Raw genomic sequence first — 20428 nt, 5'->3', positions numbered from 1 at the left:
GTTTGTAGTTCGGTTTGTAACGGTTTGTAATGACATAAGTCACAGACAAAAATGACATGCGTGAAAATGACAGTTCTTTCATATTGTCCAGTGCTTGTGGGGTTCGAGAATGGTTTTCAGTGTATACCTCCTACATTATTGATATTTTTCTCAAACTCATTCATTCTACGGCCTTTTTGATCTACCTCCCGAACTCTGACTTTAGAATGCTATGTTGGACTTTACGAATAGGCGGTTTACAACCTATCGTTAAATAAACACACAAGCTCCATGGTATCAATATCCCAATATTGATCCCATGAATCGTTATGAGTTCATGCCTTTCTTATAAATCTATGTACTTTTTCTTCTACTGAAAATAACTCGTTCAGATCATCGAATTTATTTGTCTTGTGCTAAGCGACACAGGTCTTCAACACTTGCAATACTCGTCCACTCTATAATATTCTATAGCCAGTAGTTTTTGTTTCCCCTAACGTGTCTTTTTACCTCTTCGAACTATCGTTTTTATTTTAGGCCACTAACTGCCCATTACAATAGCTCAAGTAGTTTTGTTCTATAGTAGTAATAGTCCAGCAAAACCGAGAATTGTCCTTGACTACACTTTTATATTGTGCAAGGGACAATGGTCGGTTATCTGCCACTATTACATTTAATTAAAGTTGTCTTGAGTCGCAGCGTGATGCTTTCGGCCCTATAATTGCCTTTCAAAGTCTTGATTTGCACAAAAACTGCCAGTAAGCGACAAAAGGGTTGTCCATAATGTGTTTCAAAAATATATCACTGTTCAAGAAAGAAATTAACTGGAGTTACTGTTACACGCTTTTTGACGCTGTCCGAGCACAGAATATAGACCTCCAACATGTACAAGGTATCATTCAAGCGATTAGTACTTAAATGAACAATATTTTTTTGGAATCTTTATTATTTTTCTTTTCTTTGCTAATAGCAGATCTCCCTAGTTGCCGCTTTGGTCGCGATGGTCGCTGCTCGTCCACAACATGGTCATAGTCGCGACTACTGCCACGGCCACAGTCACGATTACAGCCACGGCCACAGTCACGCTATATCACCGCAGTGTCTCTTGCCACAACAAGAAAAAAAACCCGATCCCGTAAACAAAGAGGAAGAACCCGAGCCAGTAAACAACGAGGAAAATCCAGAGCCAGTAGACAAAGAGAAAAAACCCGAGCCAGTACACAAACCGAAAAAACCGGAGCCAGGACACCACGAGAAACAAGATGTCCAGCAGAAAGGTCACCATCATAAAGGACATGGACACGCGGAACACCACGGGGGATTCCATGAGGGACACCACGCACAGTCCAAGGGACACCGTGAGGGATGCCACGATGGATCTCGTGGACGCCTTGAGCAAATCCACGGACACCGTGAGGAACACCACAGACACCATGAGAGTCACTATGGCAGACATCACGGACACTATGAAGGGCACCGTGGACACCACCAAGGACGCCACGGGCCGCACGCGGGCCACCAAGGAGCTCACGAGGGACATCACGAACGCCCCGAAGTACATCATGAAGACCACGCAGCACATCATGGAGACCACAAAGAACAACAAGAAAGCCAAGATGGGCATCGCGGAGAACACGAGAAACAACACGGAGACCACGAGGGTCATCCCGAAGAACACGAAAAACATCCCGAAGAAGACCAGGGACATCCCGCAGAACAAGAGGGACATCCCGAAATACACGAGGGGCACCCCAAAGTACATGAGGGACATCACGGGGATAAAGATAGACATGACGGGGACGACGATGAAGGAGCATCAAGCAGCACCACGGACACGCCAGAGACTTACATATCGAGTACTATGTATGAAAAATCTCTAACCTAAATCCCATATTTTTTATCTTGAAGTTTATAACAGAACTAACCAACACATTTCCCACAGGCTTATACTAACAAGTCCGCGTACAAAATGATGGATCCACACAGCGAAGACAAGAAATCTCAGCACGAGTCTCGTGACGGTCACGTCGTGAAGGGCGTGTACAGTCTGCATCAACCTGAAGGCACCGTCAGGATCGTCCCGTACCATGCTGACAGAACATCTGGGTAAATGGCCATAAAGACAAATAACTAAAATTGTTTACATTTTAAACTGTTTGCTCACTATCCCTTCTGTATAACAGGTCGCGCAGAACACATCATTTCTAAATCCCACCACACAACTGGAACTGGCTATTGAACCGCTTTTGTTATTGAACCTTAATATTGTTTGTTTCTTGTGAATCCTCAAATAATGCATTGTAAATAATAAAATATATATTTTTGCCTCACAATCATTTTTATTCTTGCTTTTTATGTAATGTAATGTTTTCTGCCATATTGCACCAATCATCTTCATCTTAGTGTGGAGATTTGTCAAGCTTTGTGAATGGGATCTATATAAATATAAAAATGAAACCCGCTTTCCGTTGTCACTACATAACATGAAAACGGCTTGACCGATTTGGCTGAAAATTAGAGGGGGGGGGGGGTAACTTAGACCCGGGAGAAAGTTTTAGGATAGTTTTTGTCACCATCCGGTTACGGGACGCGGGTGAAACCGAAGGCGAAAGCTAGTAAATAATAAAAACCGCGTAGATACATTACCATCAAAGTATAAATACACTTTGTAATAAATAATCTATTGTAACTCCTGAAATGACAGTTTGCTCATCTCAATATCATGCAGTTTTCTCTGGCAGTTTTGTTTTATTCATCTCATCATCATTTATGGGCCAAAACTCCAACGCATACATACAGGACTACTCTATCGCATTTCGCATAAAGCATCTTCTATAACCTATACATAGCTCTATAGTTTGCAAAAATATGGAAATTCTTTCCAAGGATTGATTGCCTAGCGTTCAAAAACAGAAAGTCAGGCAGTAGTATAAACGTGAGTATTTATTTCATTATATTTACAAATTAATCAACCAACTAAATACACGATTTAACAGTATAAATTAAGATCAACAAATAGTTTCGAATAGGCAACGTTAGTGGTGATGATGGTGTTCAGGAACTATGTGCACGGCGTGGCCCTCATACTTCACGTTGGCGTTGAATCTGTAAATACAAAAGAGTTATTGAGCAATTCGTTAATATATTGGTAGCTTTGGATTTATCTACGAATATTGTCACTCACCCAGTCTTCTTGTCAGCGTGGTACTCGACAATCCTGACGGTGCCGTCGGGTTGATGCAGACTGTACACGCCCTTCACGACGTGACCGTCACGAGACTCGTGCTGAGATTTCTTGTCGCCGGTGTGAGGGTCCACCACTTTGTACGCGAACTCGTACTTAGGGTGAGACTGTGGGAAATATATATTTATAGTTATTATAGTTATTTTACTTTGACATGAAAAGTATAGGATTAAAGATCAGAGACTCATCGTACATAGTACTCGACGTGTTTCTCTGTGGCTTTGCCGTGGTGCTGCTTGATGCTCTGTGAGGAGGAGGCGTGGCCGTGGTGTTCCTCGTGGTGTCCGTGGTGATGCTCCTCCTGGTGCTGCTCGTGCTGCTCCTCATGATGTTCCTCGTGGTGTACGGGCTCGTGCTTGCTCTCGTGAGTTTGGTGCAGTACGATGCTCTGCGATGACACAGCGTGACCGTGACCGTGGTGGTAGTCGTGACCGTGTTGTGGTCTCGCAGCGACCATCGCGACAAACGCGGCTACTAGAAAAATCTGTAGACAAAGATATTTATTTTTAAAGTAATGTTTATACTGAAACAGTTATAGTATTAGAATGTGTGTGATCTTGTGATTAAAGCAGCGAAGAACTTGATATCGGCGTGAATGAAGTTAAAAACTATTGCGAGTAGATTTTAAAGTTTTATAGTAATTTGATATTCATAACAGATAAGCGATTAGTAGATTTTTTATTATTTAGTGAATATAGAATACCTTGTACATTTCGAACAGATTTGTTCTTTAATTCAAGAGTAAGAAATGTTGAATGATAATTATTCGACGCAATTTCTTTTTATATCCATACATAATAAGGGATAGTACATACAAGTTTAAACTTACAACCAGTTTTCCGAACAAGTTACTTTTTGGTAACTTATACCTTTTGGCCTTGAGAGAGTGCATATTTTATGAACTTAATAAAATTCCTTTCTTTTATTTCAATGCGTATCCAAATATCACAAATTAAAATACGTATTATTTACTCGTTAATATTCGTATAATGGAGGTGACATTTTTCTTGTAAGTTGGTTAGGATTTTTTTCTTATTATTACCCAGCAGTATTTTGTCGGTGACCGTTGATTATAACGTAACTAATGACAATGGATTTCAGTTATGTACCTAAGAGTATCTTCATAATCAGTTATCTGCATTTTTTATTTGTTATGTATTCTCTTTTGTTTTATTTTAGTCTCGCGTACATTTTAGGTTTCATGCCAGTATTTGCATGAAACCTAAAATGAATATAGGCGTTTTCAAATACAAATGGCCTTATTTGCTATGCTATAATTACCTTTCACACCTGCATCCCATTTTGTGTTGGCCATAGGCTGTGGCCATAGGTTTAGCTTTTCAAAGAGTTCTGGTGTCAACAGCACATCCTTGGCAGTAGTTACGGGTAGTCAGAAGCCATTGAGTCCTACCAGTCCTAGCCAATTGGTAGGTTTGCCCGGGTAGCTGTCTTGAAGAGGTCAGATAGGCAGTCACCCCTTGTAAAACACTGGTACTCAGCCGTATCCGGTTAGACTGGAAGCCGACCCAACATAGTTGGGAAAAAGGCAGACTCAGGAGACTGAGAGAAAACATGTAATACCATTCTTCCTCATAGAATATTGGTGATTAGTATAGGTACCTTTATATTTAAGTATTGATAGACTATTGTCTTTAAGAAACTAATAACTGCATGATAACCTTATTATTGAACATTGTAATGACGACTGATTGTTTTGCTACAAAAAACACCAACATACCTGAATTAGACCACAACAGTACGGTCAAGGCTGCTCTGATGAATTCAATCAAATGCATTTGGTACATTGTGACCGCATGGCTTTGAACTTATTCTCATACAGTGGAACGACCTGATTTTTCACGTTTTTTTATTTATTTTTTTATAGTAAATGTGTGTTATTTTTTATAGATAGTAATAGTTTTTTTTAATTTTAATTTTCATGAATTTCTATTTGTAATATAACACTTTAAATTCTTTAAAATATTTTTTTTAAATAGAATACTATTCTTATTGTGGGATTGATTCTCAAGCAACGATTTCGTTGTGTAATGAGACAGAATTCAATGTGTAATGCCAGTTGAAGTAAAAAAAAAAACAAAGTAAATAATCAGTAAAAACTTGTAATATTGTAAAAAAATAAAACAAAAATTCAGCAACAAATAAAGATAAGATCACAGTAGGTACATCGACGATAATAGTAGCGTATTATAATATCACAGTTGAGATCCAACAGTTTAGTAATGATGATGGTGTTCGGGCGCAATGTGGTGAGTGCTGTATTTCACGTCAGCGTGGAAACTGTAAACAAACAATAGAGTGATTAGAAATATAGATTAGCTGCGGATTTTATTGACCAATCTATTTGTTAACTGGAAGTCAAAGCTTCTAAACAAATAATGTTAATCTTTTATAGATAAAATAAGTTTTGAAGTCCGCCGTTAATAGCTACGTCATGGCATGTGCAAATTAGAGAAATTGATATTTTCACGACCAATCAAAAACCACCTTAATCTTATACATATGTATGACTATTTGTATCACTGAAAAGCTGTAAATAAAAAACTTTTTTACAAAAAAATTAAACCGACTTCCAAAAACACTAAAAAGTTAAAAAAAAAAAACTAATTTTAGGTGCATCGGCCTAGAAGTCGGTGTCTAATGGATGTTACTAAGTTAATTTTGCCACCGACTTCTAGGCCGATGCACCTAAAATTAGTTTTTTTTTTTAACTTTTTAGTGTTTTTGGAAGTCGGTTTAATTTTTTTGTAAAAAAGTTTTTTATTTACAGCTTTTCAGGGATGCGAATAGTTGTTACTATCCATATAAGTGGAAAGTTCTCATCAATACAAAGAATACAAGCCCAAATACGAGGTATTTTACATATTCAGTTGTCGAGTTCCCTCGACCTTCTCTGGTCTCCATCATCAGGTCAGCTCCAAACCTTCACTGTTAAATAGAGCTTTCAGGCATACACCTGAGTGTCAAATTTTTTACCCTATGTATGCCTACAACTTTCGGTTGCCCTCGATTTCTCAGGGTTTCCATCATTAGGTCCTGACCTGATGACTATGGGACCAACTGGCAGCTATTCCGCGTCGAACAAAAAAAGAATCATGTAAATCGGTCTATAAACCTCGGAGTAATCGATGTACATACATAGAAAAAAAAATATAAACCGGCCGAATTGAGAACCTCCTCCTTTTTGGGAAGTCGGTTAATAAGGATTGAGTTTTACTGTATAGAATTTATAAGGAAAATAGCTTTGCTTATCTTTCGCTGCACTCTTTCACTAACTAGTTGGAATCGTCGGTACCACTATCCGAGATATTTTGTTTACATAAAAAGTTTTTAATTCAGACTTACCCAGAGTGCTTGTCGCCGTGGTAGTCAACGTGTCTGACGGAGCCATCGGGTTGATGCAGAGCGTAGTATCCCTTAACGTGGTCACCGTCGCGGTGCTCATGCTGGGACTTGATGTCACCGGTGTGAGGGTCCTCCACTTTGTAACCGAACTCGTATTTGGGGTGAGCCTGAAAATTGAGAAAAAGATCAGCCATGGTCATTAGGCATATTATTGGGGAAGCAATGAGCACCAAACAGAACTTTCTATATCCTGTAAAAGTGTCTGATTTAGAAGTAAGGGACTTTTGTGATGGCACAAATCCGCAAAGTGTTTTGGAGTCCTGGAACAGCTCCTACAACATCTCCAATAGCTACTTTCAGACCACGAAAACCGTCTTAGAAAGCCATATCAAACTTCTCTTATAATTCTAAGCAACTTACATAATAATCAACATGACCATGACCGCCATCATGACCGTGTCCATGGCCGTACCCCCCATGGCCGCCGTCGTGCCCATGCACATGGACTACCTCAGCGGGACCGTCGTGACGGTGGATGTACGCTGAAGAGAAGCCGTGGCCATGTCCGTAGACAGCCGCCACCAAAGCTGCGAGGCACAGAACCTGGGAAGAAACGACATACAATTTAGAATGAAAATGAATACGTGTAAAGTGAGTATGGTTTCCCTTATGGATCTGATGTGAAATAGCTTCACATGACTACTTAGAGCATCCTTATTTTATTGCAGATATGTGGATAATTTCAAATCCTTGCATATGTGTACTCATATGAAGAACAGCACATATGGAGCTAGTAAGATACTCCTAAAGGTGTCTAATGTTTATACGTTGTTTTATCAATAAAGCTTATGTTATGTATGGTAACATGTGGAAGTAGAAGTGCTGCGGAAAGTCTCGTCACATGTGGTCGAAGTAGAAGTGCTTATTAATGCACCCCAAGGCGACGCTGGTATGATGGTTATGATGTTAACTAAATAACCACTGTTAACTACGATCAAACAACTGAAGATTTTCACACAAAACTAACACTTCACTAAGAAACACTGAATTACAAAAATATTTTTACCTTTGAGAACATTTTGTTAAATGTTTGTATTAGCTGTTATGCTAATGAAACTAAGACCAATAGTGGAATGATACATAATGATCAAATTCAAGCTCTTTTATATCAATAACAAAGGTATTCAAGGTAATAAGATTTCACTCTAAGGTATGGTCAGGCTGTTCAAATTATTCACGAACTTCAGTATGCAGTGTTTGCAATGAATTTCGTAAAAGCGTTTGTCCAGTGTAACTACGCACACCTTGCAGTGTGACATTGCCACAGTTTCTTACAAGTAACTTGAGCAAAACATTGTTTGTATTACTGACACAAATTTAATTGAATAAAAAAAGCCTAAGTGATTATCAGTTACATTAGCAGTCAGAAAGAAAAAAGCTGAAGTAATAATGAAGTATAACGTTGCCGCATTGCTGTGACGCCATTTTCAATTTGTATGAACGCAACCTGTACTCAAACGATGCAAGTAACATAATGTGTCATCGGAAACCCCTGTTTCGTGCCCAGAATTGGGCTTTTTGGATCTGAGCTTTTAGGATTTGATTATGTAACAACTTGAAGGATAAAACATTTCTTTACATATCTGCTGCATCAGCGAAGATGAGTACAAGTCAAAGATGGTATGCATGACTCAAACTTAAGAATGAACTAGAAACAATAGAGGCAACGTGTATAATAAATTTTCGTCAAAAAAGTAGTTACTACTAATTTTTAGGTTAATAATAGCTGGCTAACGGCCAGTTTCTTCATCAAAAGTTAAAGTTAAAGTAATGTCTGAAGTAAAAGTAACCGTTACTTTTACTTTAGACATTACTTTGACTTTTACTTTGGCTTTAACTTTTGATGAAGAAACTGGCTGTACGTCATTAAAAGTTACGTTGGTACCTAAAATAATAACTTTCTTGCTTGGCAAAAATCATTATAATTCTGATATAATGGCAATTTAACAGACAAAGGTCAATGTGTTTTATTTTGTAATTACAGAGAGCTTTTTAATAACTTATTTAACGGTCCTTACGTTTACTTTAATTGACAGATTACAGTTTAACCATTGAAGAAATTAATGCTTGCGTAAAATATCACGACTTCGGTATCTCAAATGACACGAGTGAACCAGTTTTTCAGGAGAATGCGTGTGCATATCCACATTATATTTCAAAATAAAACTTGTTCTTATTTCATGTTATTTTGAGTATAAAACCAAAAGTCTCCTTGAGATCCAGTATCATATGTGCAACAACTTTTGTGGGCACAACATCAAAATGTATTCAAAGGTAGGTATAAAAATAGGTTTTATATTAACCTTAAGAAAATAAATAGTAGACAGTATTTGACACTGTTTAAAGATTATTAGGAATTCATCATTGTTACTACTACTATAGGTACTGCTCATAGATGTGAAGCCTGGACTATTAGTCAAAATGAATTCAGTTACAAAATAATAAAATAGATTGATTCAATTCACCTGTAACAATTACATAATTGTTTCAATCATTTTAATAAATTATCGTAACGCAAAACTTATATAATTTAGCCGTAGAAATTCATACACTTCGTCTTATTTATTTCTCGTCCTGTACTACTGTAATCGATCTCAGAATATATCGTTTTATTTTTGTTAGTGTTCTATGAAGTCAAGGTACCATAAAAATATGTATCGATACCAAAACTTTGTTTTTACATTTCAGATTATCGCACTTCTAGTGCTGATGGCAGTAGCTCTCTGTCAAGACCATCACCATCACACAATCTCCCTCAAAACTGTAGTGACGCATGAGCAACCAAAGAAAGTAGAATACCATCACCACATTCCAGTTCAAACTCAAGAGGTTCACGTTCCTCTGCATCACGGTCATGCGAGCTTACTTCATCATCAAAGTAATAATGTTGGGAAGATTTATCATCAAGCTCCGAAGCACTACTTCGTTCCAGCCAAAGAACCCGCGCCTGTCCATGAGGTGATTGCCGCCGATACTCCTGTGCATTTTGTTCCTGTTCAGCATCATGTGGTACTGCCAGTTCCTCATCATGTACAACAGGAGTCTCATAAGGAAACTCAACATAAGGAGTCCCATCATGAACATCATGTTGATTATTATGTAAGTTGATTTATTGTAATAATATCTTGATGTAGATTTAGTCGGTTAAGCCTGGTGTTGTGTTATTTCTGTCAATTAGCTTGAGTTTAATTACCTACAAGTATTTTCGCTTCGTAAGATTTTGCTTATTGATATTTTTAGAGATCATATGACAAAGAAGTATCAATGACAAAAGTGTGCCTAACGCCTTATTTTATTGTTTTACCAATATCGATACTATGAATCAGCTATCCTTTGTTAACAAATTCAATATTTCCAGGCTCACCCTAAATACGAGTACGAATACAAAGTAGAAGACCCTCACACTGGTGACAAGAAGTTCCAGCATGAGTCTCGAGATGGCGACGTCGTGAAGGGCGTGTACAGTCTGCACGAGCCTGATGGTTCCATCAGAACTGTCAAATATTCCTCCGACAAAAAGACTGGGTAACTTCAAAATAAAATAAGCTAAAAATAAATTGAATTCACATAACATTACAAGTGGTGTAACTCCTTAAACTGATAGATATACCTATGTGCTGAAATATCAGAATAATAATATTAACTTCTATTTTTCATCCAGATTCAACGCTGAGGTTTCCCACAAAGGCCACTTCAAACACGAGCATCATTACCACCACTAATTAGTTTATTTATTGTAAAATAGTTGTGTTCATTAAATTAAGTTTCTTGTAATAAAAAAGCATTATTTAACTTATTTTTTATTATTTAGTTGGCGTATCTAGACGATGTAACAAAAAGAGAACTAAAATTTTGCAATAGATGCAAACCAGTGATGTCATCAATAGTGAACAGTAGAAAAAGGTAAACATCATGTATGCGTTGGCGACACAGATTTTTCTGATAAGTAGAAGAAATCCGTATTATTTAACATCATAGAAAGTTAGCCGCATCGGTTGTTACATATACCTACTTACTAAAACATGTTAACTAAGCAATAAGGAAGGTATCAATATACCTACTGTATTGGCAAATACGTAGGGTAATTTAATTAGAAACTTTTCTCTTCAATAATCATACAAATTCCACCTACAATGCTATCCGGTAAATATAAAATTAGTTACAAATATAATAAATCATTATTAAATAATAATAGGTAAAGAAAATGAAATTCCAACGCATAAAGGAAATTGCGAAATCGTAGCTGTTGTACCTAAATGTGGTTCATGGTTATTCATTGAAGATTTTTATGCGTAAGTAGCTGACTTCACCTGGTTTTACTAAAAAAATGTATGACAATGACACAATTGAAGTCACTTTCCATTGTCACGAGAGACGAGTTTTGGATATAAAAAGCTTATTTGGTTGATCGATGACCATAAACTATTCGCTAACTCAGAAGAATGGCCGGATTGAAACTCCACATCTTGTAATCAGTAAAATGTGACATAGCGGTTAGAAGAAATAATTCCAAAAAGTAGATTTTACTTGACTTCCAATCCAACACTGGGTTTGGGAACCGAAAGTCTCTTATGCTCCTATTACTATAGGCTAAGATCTCTACTAGAGAGATAAGTCGTCTTTTACCTTTGACGATTGTCATGAATTGCATGGTTCCATTTGAAGTCATTTGAAGCTTAGTAACAGCCACCCGGGATGATCAATCAAAGTAAATCTAAACAATATGTCAAGTGAGTTACGGCGAGTTTCCCCTGCTTTTGATAGTCGTTGGAACCAATTATCATTTGCATATCAACATGTCTGTCAAAGACATTATGAGTAGTGATAATCACAATGCCCGACAACTAGTTTTACAGAGAAGTTTTAAGTTGAGGAGGTCAGATCGACACCATCTAAACAGTGATATTTATCTGCATCCGGTTATAGTTGAAGCTGGCTCCAACAAAGTTGAAAGACATTATGACGACGTCATTTCCAAAGCAGTTCATTCATTATAAATTGAATATTGCTGTATACATTGATTTGAATACTGATATGAAATACCATGCTCTACTTAGTTACATAAGACGAAAAAAAATATTTTTAATAACTGCTTGGACCTGACCGGATTCTAATTCATGATCTTAGAGGCGGTATGATTTCCGAAATGACCATTAGGTAAGCATTTTGAGCCGGATGGTAATCCGCTAGGCGCGACAAAAAATATACCCACGCAATTTTAATCATAGTAATTTTAATTACTTGCTAGTATTATGTGGTCTAGTTACTAGTTCACCACATTGGCACACTTTGGCAGTTAAATTGCTATCTTGGATTGAGCACTGAAACAATTACATAAAAAATATATTATTCCGTCATCGAAATAGGCGATCATAATTATATTACGCATAACTTGATAACTAGCAAATTGCCTCGGCAAAATTTTATAAATATCACCACTACTATCATCATAAAATATTTTCAATGAATACCATACGATATGCAATCTTTAGAGATAAGGGGATTACATCAATTCATATTTTACTTTGAGCATGATAATTTGTTTTTATGAATGACTCTAAAATATACAAAGCTTATGGATCTGATCTCTGCATTTATTATAAAAAGAATGGTTTTCGATTTTCTATCGACCTGTAAAACCTCATAAGTATCTGTTGACATTAATGTGGTTAATTTAATCAAGGCGGTGCGTAAGTTCAATCGTGATTAGGTTTATATTAAGGAATTCAGACCATAATTTTAACAGTGAAATCGTACATTTGAGCGAATTACCAGAAGTAGGCACCTAATTATACAAAGGAAGCAATAAAACTATTCTAGAATACCAATTTAAAAGATTTCTCTAGGCCTAAATGAGAGTACCTACATATTTTATGTCCTACTTTCATATAAAGCTATTCCTATCAGTCCTAAGTTATGGTAATATTAATAAGCTTATAGACAAATTCTTGGTGCTCTAATTCATCTGATTGACAACCTTCACATTGATTACGTAAATTACGTCATAGATCTGCGCGCGCGTTGTGGGTTACAAACATGACGCCCCGAGCGGCAGCAAATTGATTCAATACTCTCTCGTAACGTCTCCGGTATATATTGAGCTAATGACTATGTTAATTCATCAGTTCCACTACGGAAGTCTTAGAAGAAAGAACAAAATGTTTACCAAAGTGCGTGTGACATCATATGAGTTAACAATACATTAGATTATATTATTTTATAATAATAACTTGACGTTTTCTGTTGTTTTAGGTGATAGTGTTCACTTTTGTTGCGGCAGTTTTGTGCGAAGAACATGGATATTCCCTCAGGAACCACCACGAGCCAGCCAAGGAGTACAGACAACATTATGAACATAATCCCATAAGAGTTCATGAGGAACAGGAGAGTTCAAGCGAAGCTCAGTACAATGCTGCTCCTGAAGGCCATGGGCTTGGAGGACATGCCTACTCTTCGCAGAGCATTATTCACCACGCCGCAGCTCATGCCGCTCATGGCGGCCAGGGAGAATCTCAGGAGTCTCATAACGATCATGTTGCTCCAGTGTACCAGTACGTGCAAGAAGAGCCCGAACACCACCAGGCACCAGCTCAACACGAAGTTCCCGCTCACCACTACCAGACTGTTCATTTCGCCCCCGCCCAAGCGCATCACGAGGTTCAATCGTACGCTCCTGAGCACGGCCATGCCCAATCTCACTACGCTCAGGCTCACGAAGGTCTGAACTACCACCACGGCGCTAACGCTCATGAAGGTTTAAGCTTCCACCATGGCGCTCAGCTCCACACATCTGTTCACCATCCCGCTCCAGTCCACCACGCTGCTCCCGTTCACCACGCTGTTCCTGTTCATCACGCTGCCCCTGTTCACCATGCCTCCCCAGTACACCATGAAGTAGTTGCTCACCACGAAGCGCCCGCCCATCACGCAGTACCAGTACATCACGATATCCACGCTCACGAGTCCCACGATGAGCCCATCGACTATTACGTAAGTGTCCAACACTGGAATATAAAACACTTATTTCCGACTTACAGTTTTATGGTAACTTTCTATTCATTTATTCCAATCACAAATTGAACCGTTTAAACCTCTAGTTGAGTAGCCGCATTTAAATGGCCCTTATTAAGTTTATATGTCTTTTTATTCTAGGCATACCCTAAGTACCAGTACGAGTACAAAGTGGAGGACCCTCACACCGGTGACAACAAGTTCCAGCATGAGTTCCGTGATGGAGACATTGTGAAGGGAGTCTACAGTCTCCAGGAGGCTGATGGATCTGTCAGAACTGTTGAATACAGCTCTGATAAACATCACGGGTAAGCTAACCATGATTCCTTACTCATAGATATGAAAGGTTTGGTCAGGCATGCAAAAGGCTCCAGAAGAAACAAAGCTGGACTTTGAAAGTTTCTCACTAGCTCAGTCTAATACTCTTCTGTCTCATTCATAATAAGTCGAACGAATATCAGCATACTCAATCATTTATTCGTTTTGTATTGTAGTTTTGAGTCGATCTTAATAGTTCAGAGTCTAGACTTAAATTTAACGCCGAGTCACGCACTGCCTTCGATTGAACTGATTTAGCTTTCTATTTCGTATCATCACCTGTCTTATTACCTGCATTGTATATTGAATTAGTTGTAACTGTACCTGTTTCTCCTACAGATTCAACGCTGTCGTGAAGCACTCCGCCCCTGGTCATCATGTCCAGATTGAAAGCCATCATCAGAACTAAGACAAGACTGATCAACCTGTTCTGCTGTTTTATAGTCTTTATTGTTACTAGATGTGTACTTGCCTACCTGTATTAATCTTTAATAAAGTTTATTTAATATTATTATGATGTAAAATTGTTGTTTTGAATTGCGTATGATTTCCTAAGAATTTTCAGCTTTATGTATCAAGGAGCATAAAGTTAATCATAAGACAATAATTTAAAGAGTAAAAAAATGCATAAATGTTCTTTTCTAAATTTCAATTAATGCTTTAAATTATTTTGATAACTTAAGCAATAACGGTGCGTATTATTGCATTACTTCATAATAACGTTTTATTCATTCAATCATAAGAAATACAAAGAAATTTAAATCAAGCTGTTACTTCAACGCTATAAAACTGTAACTTACATAATGTTTAACTTCGCAAGAATACGGTTCCTATTTAGTTCCCATTAAGGTAAATACAACCAAGCCTGATTTGCCAATCAAAACAATATAAACTTATTAATATTACGACTGCGGAAAGCGACTGAGCGTTTTGAAATCATTATACAAGTACCTACGTAGGTATGTACGTACTCTCAATTATATATTTACTTGAGATTAATCACGATTGACACTGATGACCTACTTGTCTATCACGATCATTTTGTTTTATATCAATCAATGTAATTAATTGAACATTATATGTACAATTGGGTACAGACATGTTTGTTTATTAGCATGTGAAAGGTCTGAGGAAGAAGGAAGTTATTTATAAGGATATGTGGTCCAGTTTTTGAATTTTGAAATTGACTGCTTTCATTTTGATTAATTCTTTTTATTAAACATGTCTTCGAAAGTATGAAGTTTGTAACCAAACTTTCAAATGGAATGTTATTATGTATTGTGGTTGTATACACAAACCCTCGATTGGTTTGAAATGAGATGGTGAAATAGCGTGTCTCTTACCATAGGTTGCGAGAAAACAGGCCCAATATGAACTTATTACGTGGCGAAAATAAAAACAAAAACCTTAATTCAACACATTAGACTAGATATATTTAACGGGCAAACAATATAAAAAGGTAACATGTTCTCAGGTACTTTCGGTATGTTCTTAATGATGGTACTGCTGTTCGTGGCCGTGACCGTGACCATGTTTGGTTTCAGTCTTCACCACTGCGTTGAAGCTGAAATAAAACAACATTAGTTATTAGAGAAAAATCTTATTTTGTCACAAATAAATATCTTACAAATGCCAATAAACAGTTACTCATCGCTGTCAAATAAATATAGTCATATGACAATAGGCATGACGAATGAAAAAAGTATAGAGTCCCTCTTTTATGTTATCTTAAAATAATGGTCACGTATTACATGTCACTATTTTTAAACCCTGTCGTCACGCCTATTTGACAGAGAATGCAAGTTGCAGAAAGAATTCAAAAAGTCGGAAAAACACACGAAAATATTCAGAAACAGTGAAAGTCTTGCACATATTGCCTCTCATTTCTCGCTGATTATTACATAAATATTTACATAATTACAAAATTCAATTTAGAGTTTTATTTTCAAAATTAACGAAAGCAACAAACGGTGCACCACCTAAAAATATTCTAAGAAAATATCAATATTTCTTCATACCCATTGTGCTTGTCGGCGGAGTACTCAACGGTGCGGATGGAGCCGTCAGAATCGTGGAGGCTGTACACGCCCTTAACGTTTTCACCGTCACGAGACTCGTGTTGGTACTTGTTGTCACCGGTATGGGGGTCCTCGATTTTGTATTCGTACTCGTATTTGGGGTGGGCCTGGAGTAATAACAACATTGTAAAAGTATGATAAAAATATACAGAACTGACATAGACATCAAAGTCACGTCAAAACGCTAATCTAATGGTGCAGATTATTTTAATTAAAAATTGTAATTTTTATAAAAACTATCATGTTATGACTAAACTTGACAGGTTTAAGACCTATCTTTTCTTCTCCATATTTGAAAAAATTTCAGTATTTTGTTCAAAATATAACTGAGATGTTAAACTTACATAATAATCAACATGGTGTTCCCCATGGTGTTGTTGCTTCTCATGGTGAGCAGACTCAACATGGTGCACAGGGGCTTCATGGTGTACCGAGATAGGAGCCTGGTGCACGGCTATGGGAACATACTGGATGGGCTGCTGATGAATGATATGTTCGCCACCGTGATGACCTTGAGAAATTCCGTGGTAACCTTGAGATATTCCGTGTCCTTGAGAAATTTCGTGATGACCCTGGATAATTTCATGATGGCCATGGGAAAGTCCGTGATGACCTTGGGAGATTTCGTGATGACCTTGGGAGATCTCGTGATGACCGTGGGAGCTTTCCTGATGTCCGTGGGCGATGTCGTGTCTGATGATGGATTGGGAAGAGTAGGCGTGGCCGTGTTCGTGACCATGATGGTCTTGGGCACAGACCGCCGCTACAGCCAGGGCAAAGAAAATCTGGAATAAAAATGTTAAGTATGTTAGCTTAGATTTAATTAGGATTGTCTTATCAAATGATGTTGCAGCTTCGTATGAACTTTTTCTGAATATTCATTTTTTTCAATACAAAAAGGTACTCACTTTTGAGATCATTGTGCACGTATGTGATGTTATGCACTTATTAAATAAATGATATAATTTCCGAAATCAAGAGCCTTTTTATACCTCGAAAAAGTGCGTAAAATCTGCACTTAGCGACAGCAGAATTATTATGTAACCAGGTTGAAAACAGGTTCCAATTTTATCACCTGTTCTGCGAACGGTGTATGCACTTACATTTCACTTGCATTTTTATGTAAACTTAATGAGAAGCCAAAGAAATTCTTTACAGTGGAAACTTTTGACATCGCTCGAATATTAAAGCTGCAAAAAGAACGCTACTGTGCGTGTAAAATATGTATATGTATAAGTTTAGTACTTTTTAATGTTGAATTAATGCATAATTTGACAGATATACATATATTTATATAGAGATAAACTAGGCTAGTCGTGATAATTGTAATAAAAAACGTTACTATATGATAAAATATTATATTTAATTTACTTTATTATCAGTCACAAAAACCTAAGTTTCTGCACAGCACCCCGCAAGCAATCATCTAACGTTTCACAAAATGTATGAAGCTCGAAAATAAAATAAAAAACACGAAAAACTTACACACTACAAGAAAATATAATACAAAAGGTTCTAATGGTCGTAAAATAGATGAATGAATGTAAAAAGTTCTAAGCTAATTTGGGCCTATGTCCCTATACATATTATGAAACGGTTAGGCTGTAAGCATTCTATTCTGGAAGCCTTTCGTTGATGCTCATTCGTGGTCGCATTCCGTCCGTGCTTAAGCTACGTAGTAATAAATAGGTGTCGTCGTGGTCGGTCTAGGCCTATGGCTGGGTGGTGGCCTAGCCGTGGTAGATGGGTCCGTGCCCGAGAGCTGGGGCGGCCACTACGGCGTGCCCAGCGGGGTGCGCTGCGTGACCGGTCCTGCTAACTACCGCGTTGAAGCTGAAATAGAGAGAGATATTTTGTGATATTTCATAGACTACAGGACAGAGCCCATTTATGCATTACTACTACGGTTTTTTCTCATAATGGAGACTGGACACAAGCATGCCTATGCATAAATATCAGCACCAGCTTCAAACATTCCTACAAAAGTTTTATTAATTTCGCTATGCACACTGTTTTGGTATTTTATTTTTCATATATCGCTACATTGCTTGATTAAGTCGCTGAATTTGTATCCAGTTATGCTGATTTATGCTTTTTCAGTTCATTTTATTTCAACAGCTTTATCGAATAGCAAATAAGTACAATGTACCTATTATCATCATCATCTAGAAGTTAACTAAGCACAATTATCATCCATCTCACCCATTATGGTCATCAGCAGAATAGTTGACAGTGCGCACGGTGCCATCGGGTTCGACGAGGGAGTACTGGCCTTTCACGACGTCACCATCACGGGCTTCCCATTGGCTCTTCTGATCGCCTGTGTGGCCGTCAGTGACACCGTAGTTGAACTGGTAGCGGGGGTGGGCCTGGAATTTGTAGGGTAAGGGTCTCTTTAAGACTGTATGCAGAAATGCTTCCTAATATATTATGTCTACATGTCTATTAGTGATAGCTTTATTTTAGTCAACGTTGTGAGGAATCTTGGACTCGAAGTCAGAAATCGCACTGCGGGATTGTTCGAAAGAGTTACCATTGCCCTGGTACATTAAGAAAGAACATGGTAGCTTTTAGTCAGGTGTCTAACATTCCCCTCCCGCTATGGGTACAGCGTGAAGGATCATTTGATGATTTCCCACCGAGAACAAAGACATCGCAAAGTTTTAAGTAATGGTTATTATTCTTCTTTCTTCGAATGAAAAGAGTTCTCTATTTAGAAGCAAGGCTGTAAAAAGGCAATAAGAGAGCGATAAAATATAAAATAGAAATATTGTCAAAACTCACATATATTTCAACAGGGGCAGCGGCGTGCGCGAGGGGTGCACGGTATACCGGCGCGTGCGCAACGACGGCGCCGTGACCTGCAATCGACCTGATACTATAATATTACACACAGAATTATATAGATCACTTGAAAAAAGCTAAAAAATCAAGAGAACTGTTTCATGGATCCGCGGAGAAGGCAGGCAGACTGCTGTATTTAGAGCATGCTTTAGAAATGTACTGGATAATGAAAACACATACATGAATAGAAATTATGGAAGGCATTTGTCGGTGTCTGTTTAACATCTACTATGAAATCAGTTTTAACACTCTCTGTCAGCATATCAGCATGTTTTGAAGCACTTAGCCGTATTTAGACGTTCGTAGCTTTAAATTATCCTGGAAAGACAGGTGGTTTGTTTTCGAAACGTACGAAAGTCTCTTTCAAGACGCTGATATGGAAGTTTGAAGTCTGTATCTGGATGTAAACTATTTCTCTCAAGATATTAAAACACCGCAAAATAACCAGTCATTTACAAACATCGCCCATACCTAATCCGTATCCCAAAGCGGGTGCGGCAATAGCCGGCGCCGCGGCAGCGTAGCCTCCATAACCTCCGTAGCCGTGAGCAAGGGCAGGGGCGCCCAGTACGATGCTCTGTGTCGAGAGCGCACCGTGACCGCCCGCGATCAACCCGCCGCGTGCGACGCTGACTAGCGCGCAAGCGAACAACACCTGTAGGAGAGGGTTAGATTAGATCGTTTGTCTGGGACCAAACAGTTGATGGATTCTTTCTTGAAAAATAAAAAAAGAATCCATCAAGATTCTTTTCTATTTTTATAAAACGTTATATGGGTTTGTTAGAACATTCTAAACCATCAACGAAAAGAGAGTCGTTTAAAGTGACGGGATGAGCTCTCAATTTACCTAATTTACACGTAAATGTGTCTGACTAAATTCTCTGTTGATCTGTCCGATGAAGTATAAAATGCTGTCTGTTTCTCAGCTACAATTAGTTCACCTAAATAGGAGAGGAGAATGTAGCTGTCACAGAACACTCTAAACTTTAACTTGTTAACAGAAACCTTTTATCAATGCTTCCTCTAGACTTAAACCGTCTTACCACAAAAACTTTTAAACGTCAGTTTATGCCTTGTCTAAAAAAATGACAAATTATGACGTTGACATATGGTTCATTTTGCAGCCAAAATTGTATTAGACAAGTGTAAAACAGGGTTTAAAGTTTTTGTAGTAAGGCCCAAAAACTCTAATGCAATATGACACCACCAGCTCACAAAGCCACGAAAAATGACCACATGTCACCAAGCACAAATTCAAATCACTTTACCTTAGCGAACATTATGATTAAGTTTGGTCTAAGTTCAAACGGTACGTCACTCTAAGCACTAGGGCTTGTTGTGTGCCGAATTCTAAGATACCGGGCGTTTATATAGAGGCTGTATGTCCTATAGGTACAGGCTAGGGTCCCACTCGGGCGTGTCGCAGGAAACTGTATGTAGCTGCACGTATGTGGCGGTGGGCGCCGCAAACTAGATCGGTGGCATGTCATGGACATGGGTGTTAAACCACTTGTTAATATTTGCAGAAGAA

The 20428-nt window shown here is 38.0% G+C and overlaps 7 protein-coding genes across 7 annotated transcripts; 3 read left to right on the top strand and 4 right to left on the bottom strand.

Moving 5' to 3' along the window:
* The first annotated feature begins 862 nt into the window (after positions 1-862).
* On the top strand, positions 863-1952 carry LOC124630812 (histidine-rich glycoprotein-like). The gene is made up of 3 exons (XM_047164825.1): positions 863-871; positions 950-1842; positions 1922-1952. The coding sequence occupies exons 1-3, from the start codon at positions 863-865 to the stop codon at positions 1950-1952; spliced, it is 933 nt and encodes a 310-aa protein (XP_047020781.1).
* A 1062-nt stretch (positions 1953-3014) lies between these two features.
* Positions 3015-3935, bottom strand: LOC124630831 (histidine-rich glycoprotein-like). The gene is made up of 4 exons (XM_047164851.1): positions 3927-3935; positions 3417-3707; positions 3164-3330; positions 3015-3084 (listed from the first exon to the last, which is right to left on the bottom strand). Exons 1-4 carry the CDS (start codon positions 3933-3935, stop codon positions 3015-3017), a joined length of 537 nt encoding a protein of 178 aa, XP_047020807.1.
* Positions 3936-5323: 1388 nt separating this feature from the next.
* Positions 5324-7664, bottom strand: LOC124630833 (cuticle protein 19-like). The gene is made up of 4 exons (XM_047164853.1): positions 7653-7664; positions 7007-7189; positions 6587-6753; positions 5324-5521 (listed from the first exon to the last, which is right to left on the bottom strand). Exons 1-4 carry the CDS (start codon positions 7662-7664, stop codon positions 5458-5460), a joined length of 426 nt encoding a protein of 141 aa, XP_047020809.1. The 3' UTR covers positions 5324-5457.
* Positions 7665-8908: 1244 nt separating this feature from the next.
* LOC124630626 (histidine-rich glycoprotein-like) lies at positions 8909-10368 on the top strand. Its single transcript, XM_047164588.1, has 4 exons — positions 8909-8920; positions 9335-9745; positions 10005-10171; positions 10308-10368. Exons 1-4 carry the CDS (start codon positions 8909-8911, stop codon positions 10366-10368), a joined length of 651 nt encoding a protein of 216 aa, XP_047020544.1.
* Positions 10369-12785: 2417 nt separating this feature from the next.
* On the top strand, positions 12786-14454 carry LOC124630809 (histidine-rich protein PFHRP-II-like). The gene is made up of 4 exons (XM_047164822.1): positions 12786-12816; positions 12899-13636; positions 13799-13965; positions 14315-14454. Exons 1-4 carry the CDS (start codon positions 12805-12807, stop codon positions 14382-14384), a joined length of 987 nt encoding a protein of 328 aa, XP_047020778.1. The 5' UTR covers positions 12786-12804; the 3' UTR covers positions 14385-14454.
* Positions 14455-15416: 962 nt separating this feature from the next.
* Positions 15417-16973, bottom strand: LOC124630818 (histidine-rich glycoprotein-like). Its single transcript, XM_047164831.1, has 4 exons — positions 16962-16973; positions 16398-16838; positions 15994-16160; positions 15417-15539 (listed from the first exon to the last, which is right to left on the bottom strand). Exons 1-4 carry the CDS (start codon positions 16971-16973, stop codon positions 15467-15469), a joined length of 693 nt encoding a protein of 230 aa, XP_047020787.1. The 3' UTR covers positions 15417-15466.
* A 422-nt stretch (positions 16974-17395) lies between these two features.
* LOC124630624 (cuticle protein 19-like) lies at positions 17396-20177 on the bottom strand. Its single transcript, XM_047164587.1, has 5 exons — positions 20166-20177; positions 19369-19552; positions 18838-18914; positions 18256-18422; positions 17396-17886 (listed from the first exon to the last, which is right to left on the bottom strand). The coding sequence occupies exons 1-5, from the start codon at positions 20175-20177 to the stop codon at positions 17784-17786; spliced, it is 543 nt and encodes a 180-aa protein (XP_047020543.1). The 3' UTR covers positions 17396-17783.
* Positions 20178-20428: the final 251 nt, after the last annotated feature.

Source organism: Helicoverpa zea, chromosome 5, assembly GCF_022581195.2.
Source record: "Helicoverpa zea isolate HzStark_Cry1AcR chromosome 5, ilHelZeax1.1, whole genome shotgun sequence".
Classification (NCBI taxonomy): domain Eukaryota; kingdom Metazoa; phylum Arthropoda; class Insecta; order Lepidoptera; family Noctuidae; genus Helicoverpa; species Helicoverpa zea.
Note: the sequence above shows the minus strand (reverse complement) of the source record. Positions and strands in the feature narration are given on the sequence as shown.

Coding starts and splice junctions, on each gene's coding strand:
- LOC124630812 (XM_047164825.1), top strand. Junction 1,843..1,921: donor ACTTACATATCGAGTACTAT/GTATGAAAAATC, acceptor CATTTCCCACAG/GCTTATACTAACAAGTCCGC.
- LOC124630831 (XM_047164851.1), bottom strand. Junction 3,331..3,416: donor AGAAACACGTCGAGTACTAT/GTACGATGAGTC, acceptor TATTTCCCACAG/TCTCACCCTAAGTACGAGTT. Junction 3,085..3,163: donor CACGCTGACAAGAAGACTGG/GTGAGTGACAAT, acceptor TTGTATTTACAG/ATTCAACGCCAACGTGAAGT.
- LOC124630833 (XM_047164853.1), bottom strand. Junction 6,754..7,006: donor ATGGTCATGTTGATTATTAT/GTAAGTTGCTTA, acceptor CTCAATTTTCAG/GCTCACCCCAAATACGAGTT. Junction 5,522..6,586: donor CACGGCGACAAGCACTCTGG/GTAAGTCTGAAT, acceptor GTTTGTTTACAG/TTTCCACGCTGACGTGAAAT.
- LOC124630626 (XM_047164588.1), top strand. Junction 9,746..10,004: donor AACATCATGTTGATTATTAT/GTAAGTTGATTT, acceptor CAATATTTCCAG/GCTCACCCTAAATACGAGTA. Junction 10,172..10,307: donor TCCTCCGACAAAAAGACTGG/GTAACTTCAAAA, acceptor TTTTTCATCCAG/ATTCAACGCTGAGGTTTCCC.
- LOC124630809 (XM_047164822.1), top strand. Junction 13,637..13,798: donor ATGAGCCCATCGACTATTAC/GTAAGTGTCCAA, acceptor TTTTTATTCTAG/GCATACCCTAAGTACCAGTA. Junction 13,966..14,314: donor AGCTCTGATAAACATCACGG/GTAAGCTAACCA, acceptor TTTCTCCTACAG/ATTCAACGCTGTCGTGAAGC.
- LOC124630818 (XM_047164831.1), bottom strand. Junction 16,161..16,397: donor AACACCATGTTGATTATTAT/GTAAGTTTAACA, acceptor TTATTACTCCAG/GCCCACCCCAAATACGAGTA. Junction 15,540..15,993: donor TCCGCCGACAAGCACAATGG/GTATGAAGAAAT, acceptor GTTTTATTTCAG/CTTCAACGCAGTGGTGAAGA.
- LOC124630624 (XM_047164587.1), bottom strand. Junction 18,915..19,368: donor CGCTTTGGGATACGGATTAG/GTATGGGCGATG, acceptor GGTCGATTGCAG/GTCACGGCGCCGTCGTTGCG. Junction 17,887..18,255: donor TCTGCTGATGACCATAATGG/GTGAGATGGATG, acceptor TCTCTATTTCAG/CTTCAACGCGGTAGTTAGCA.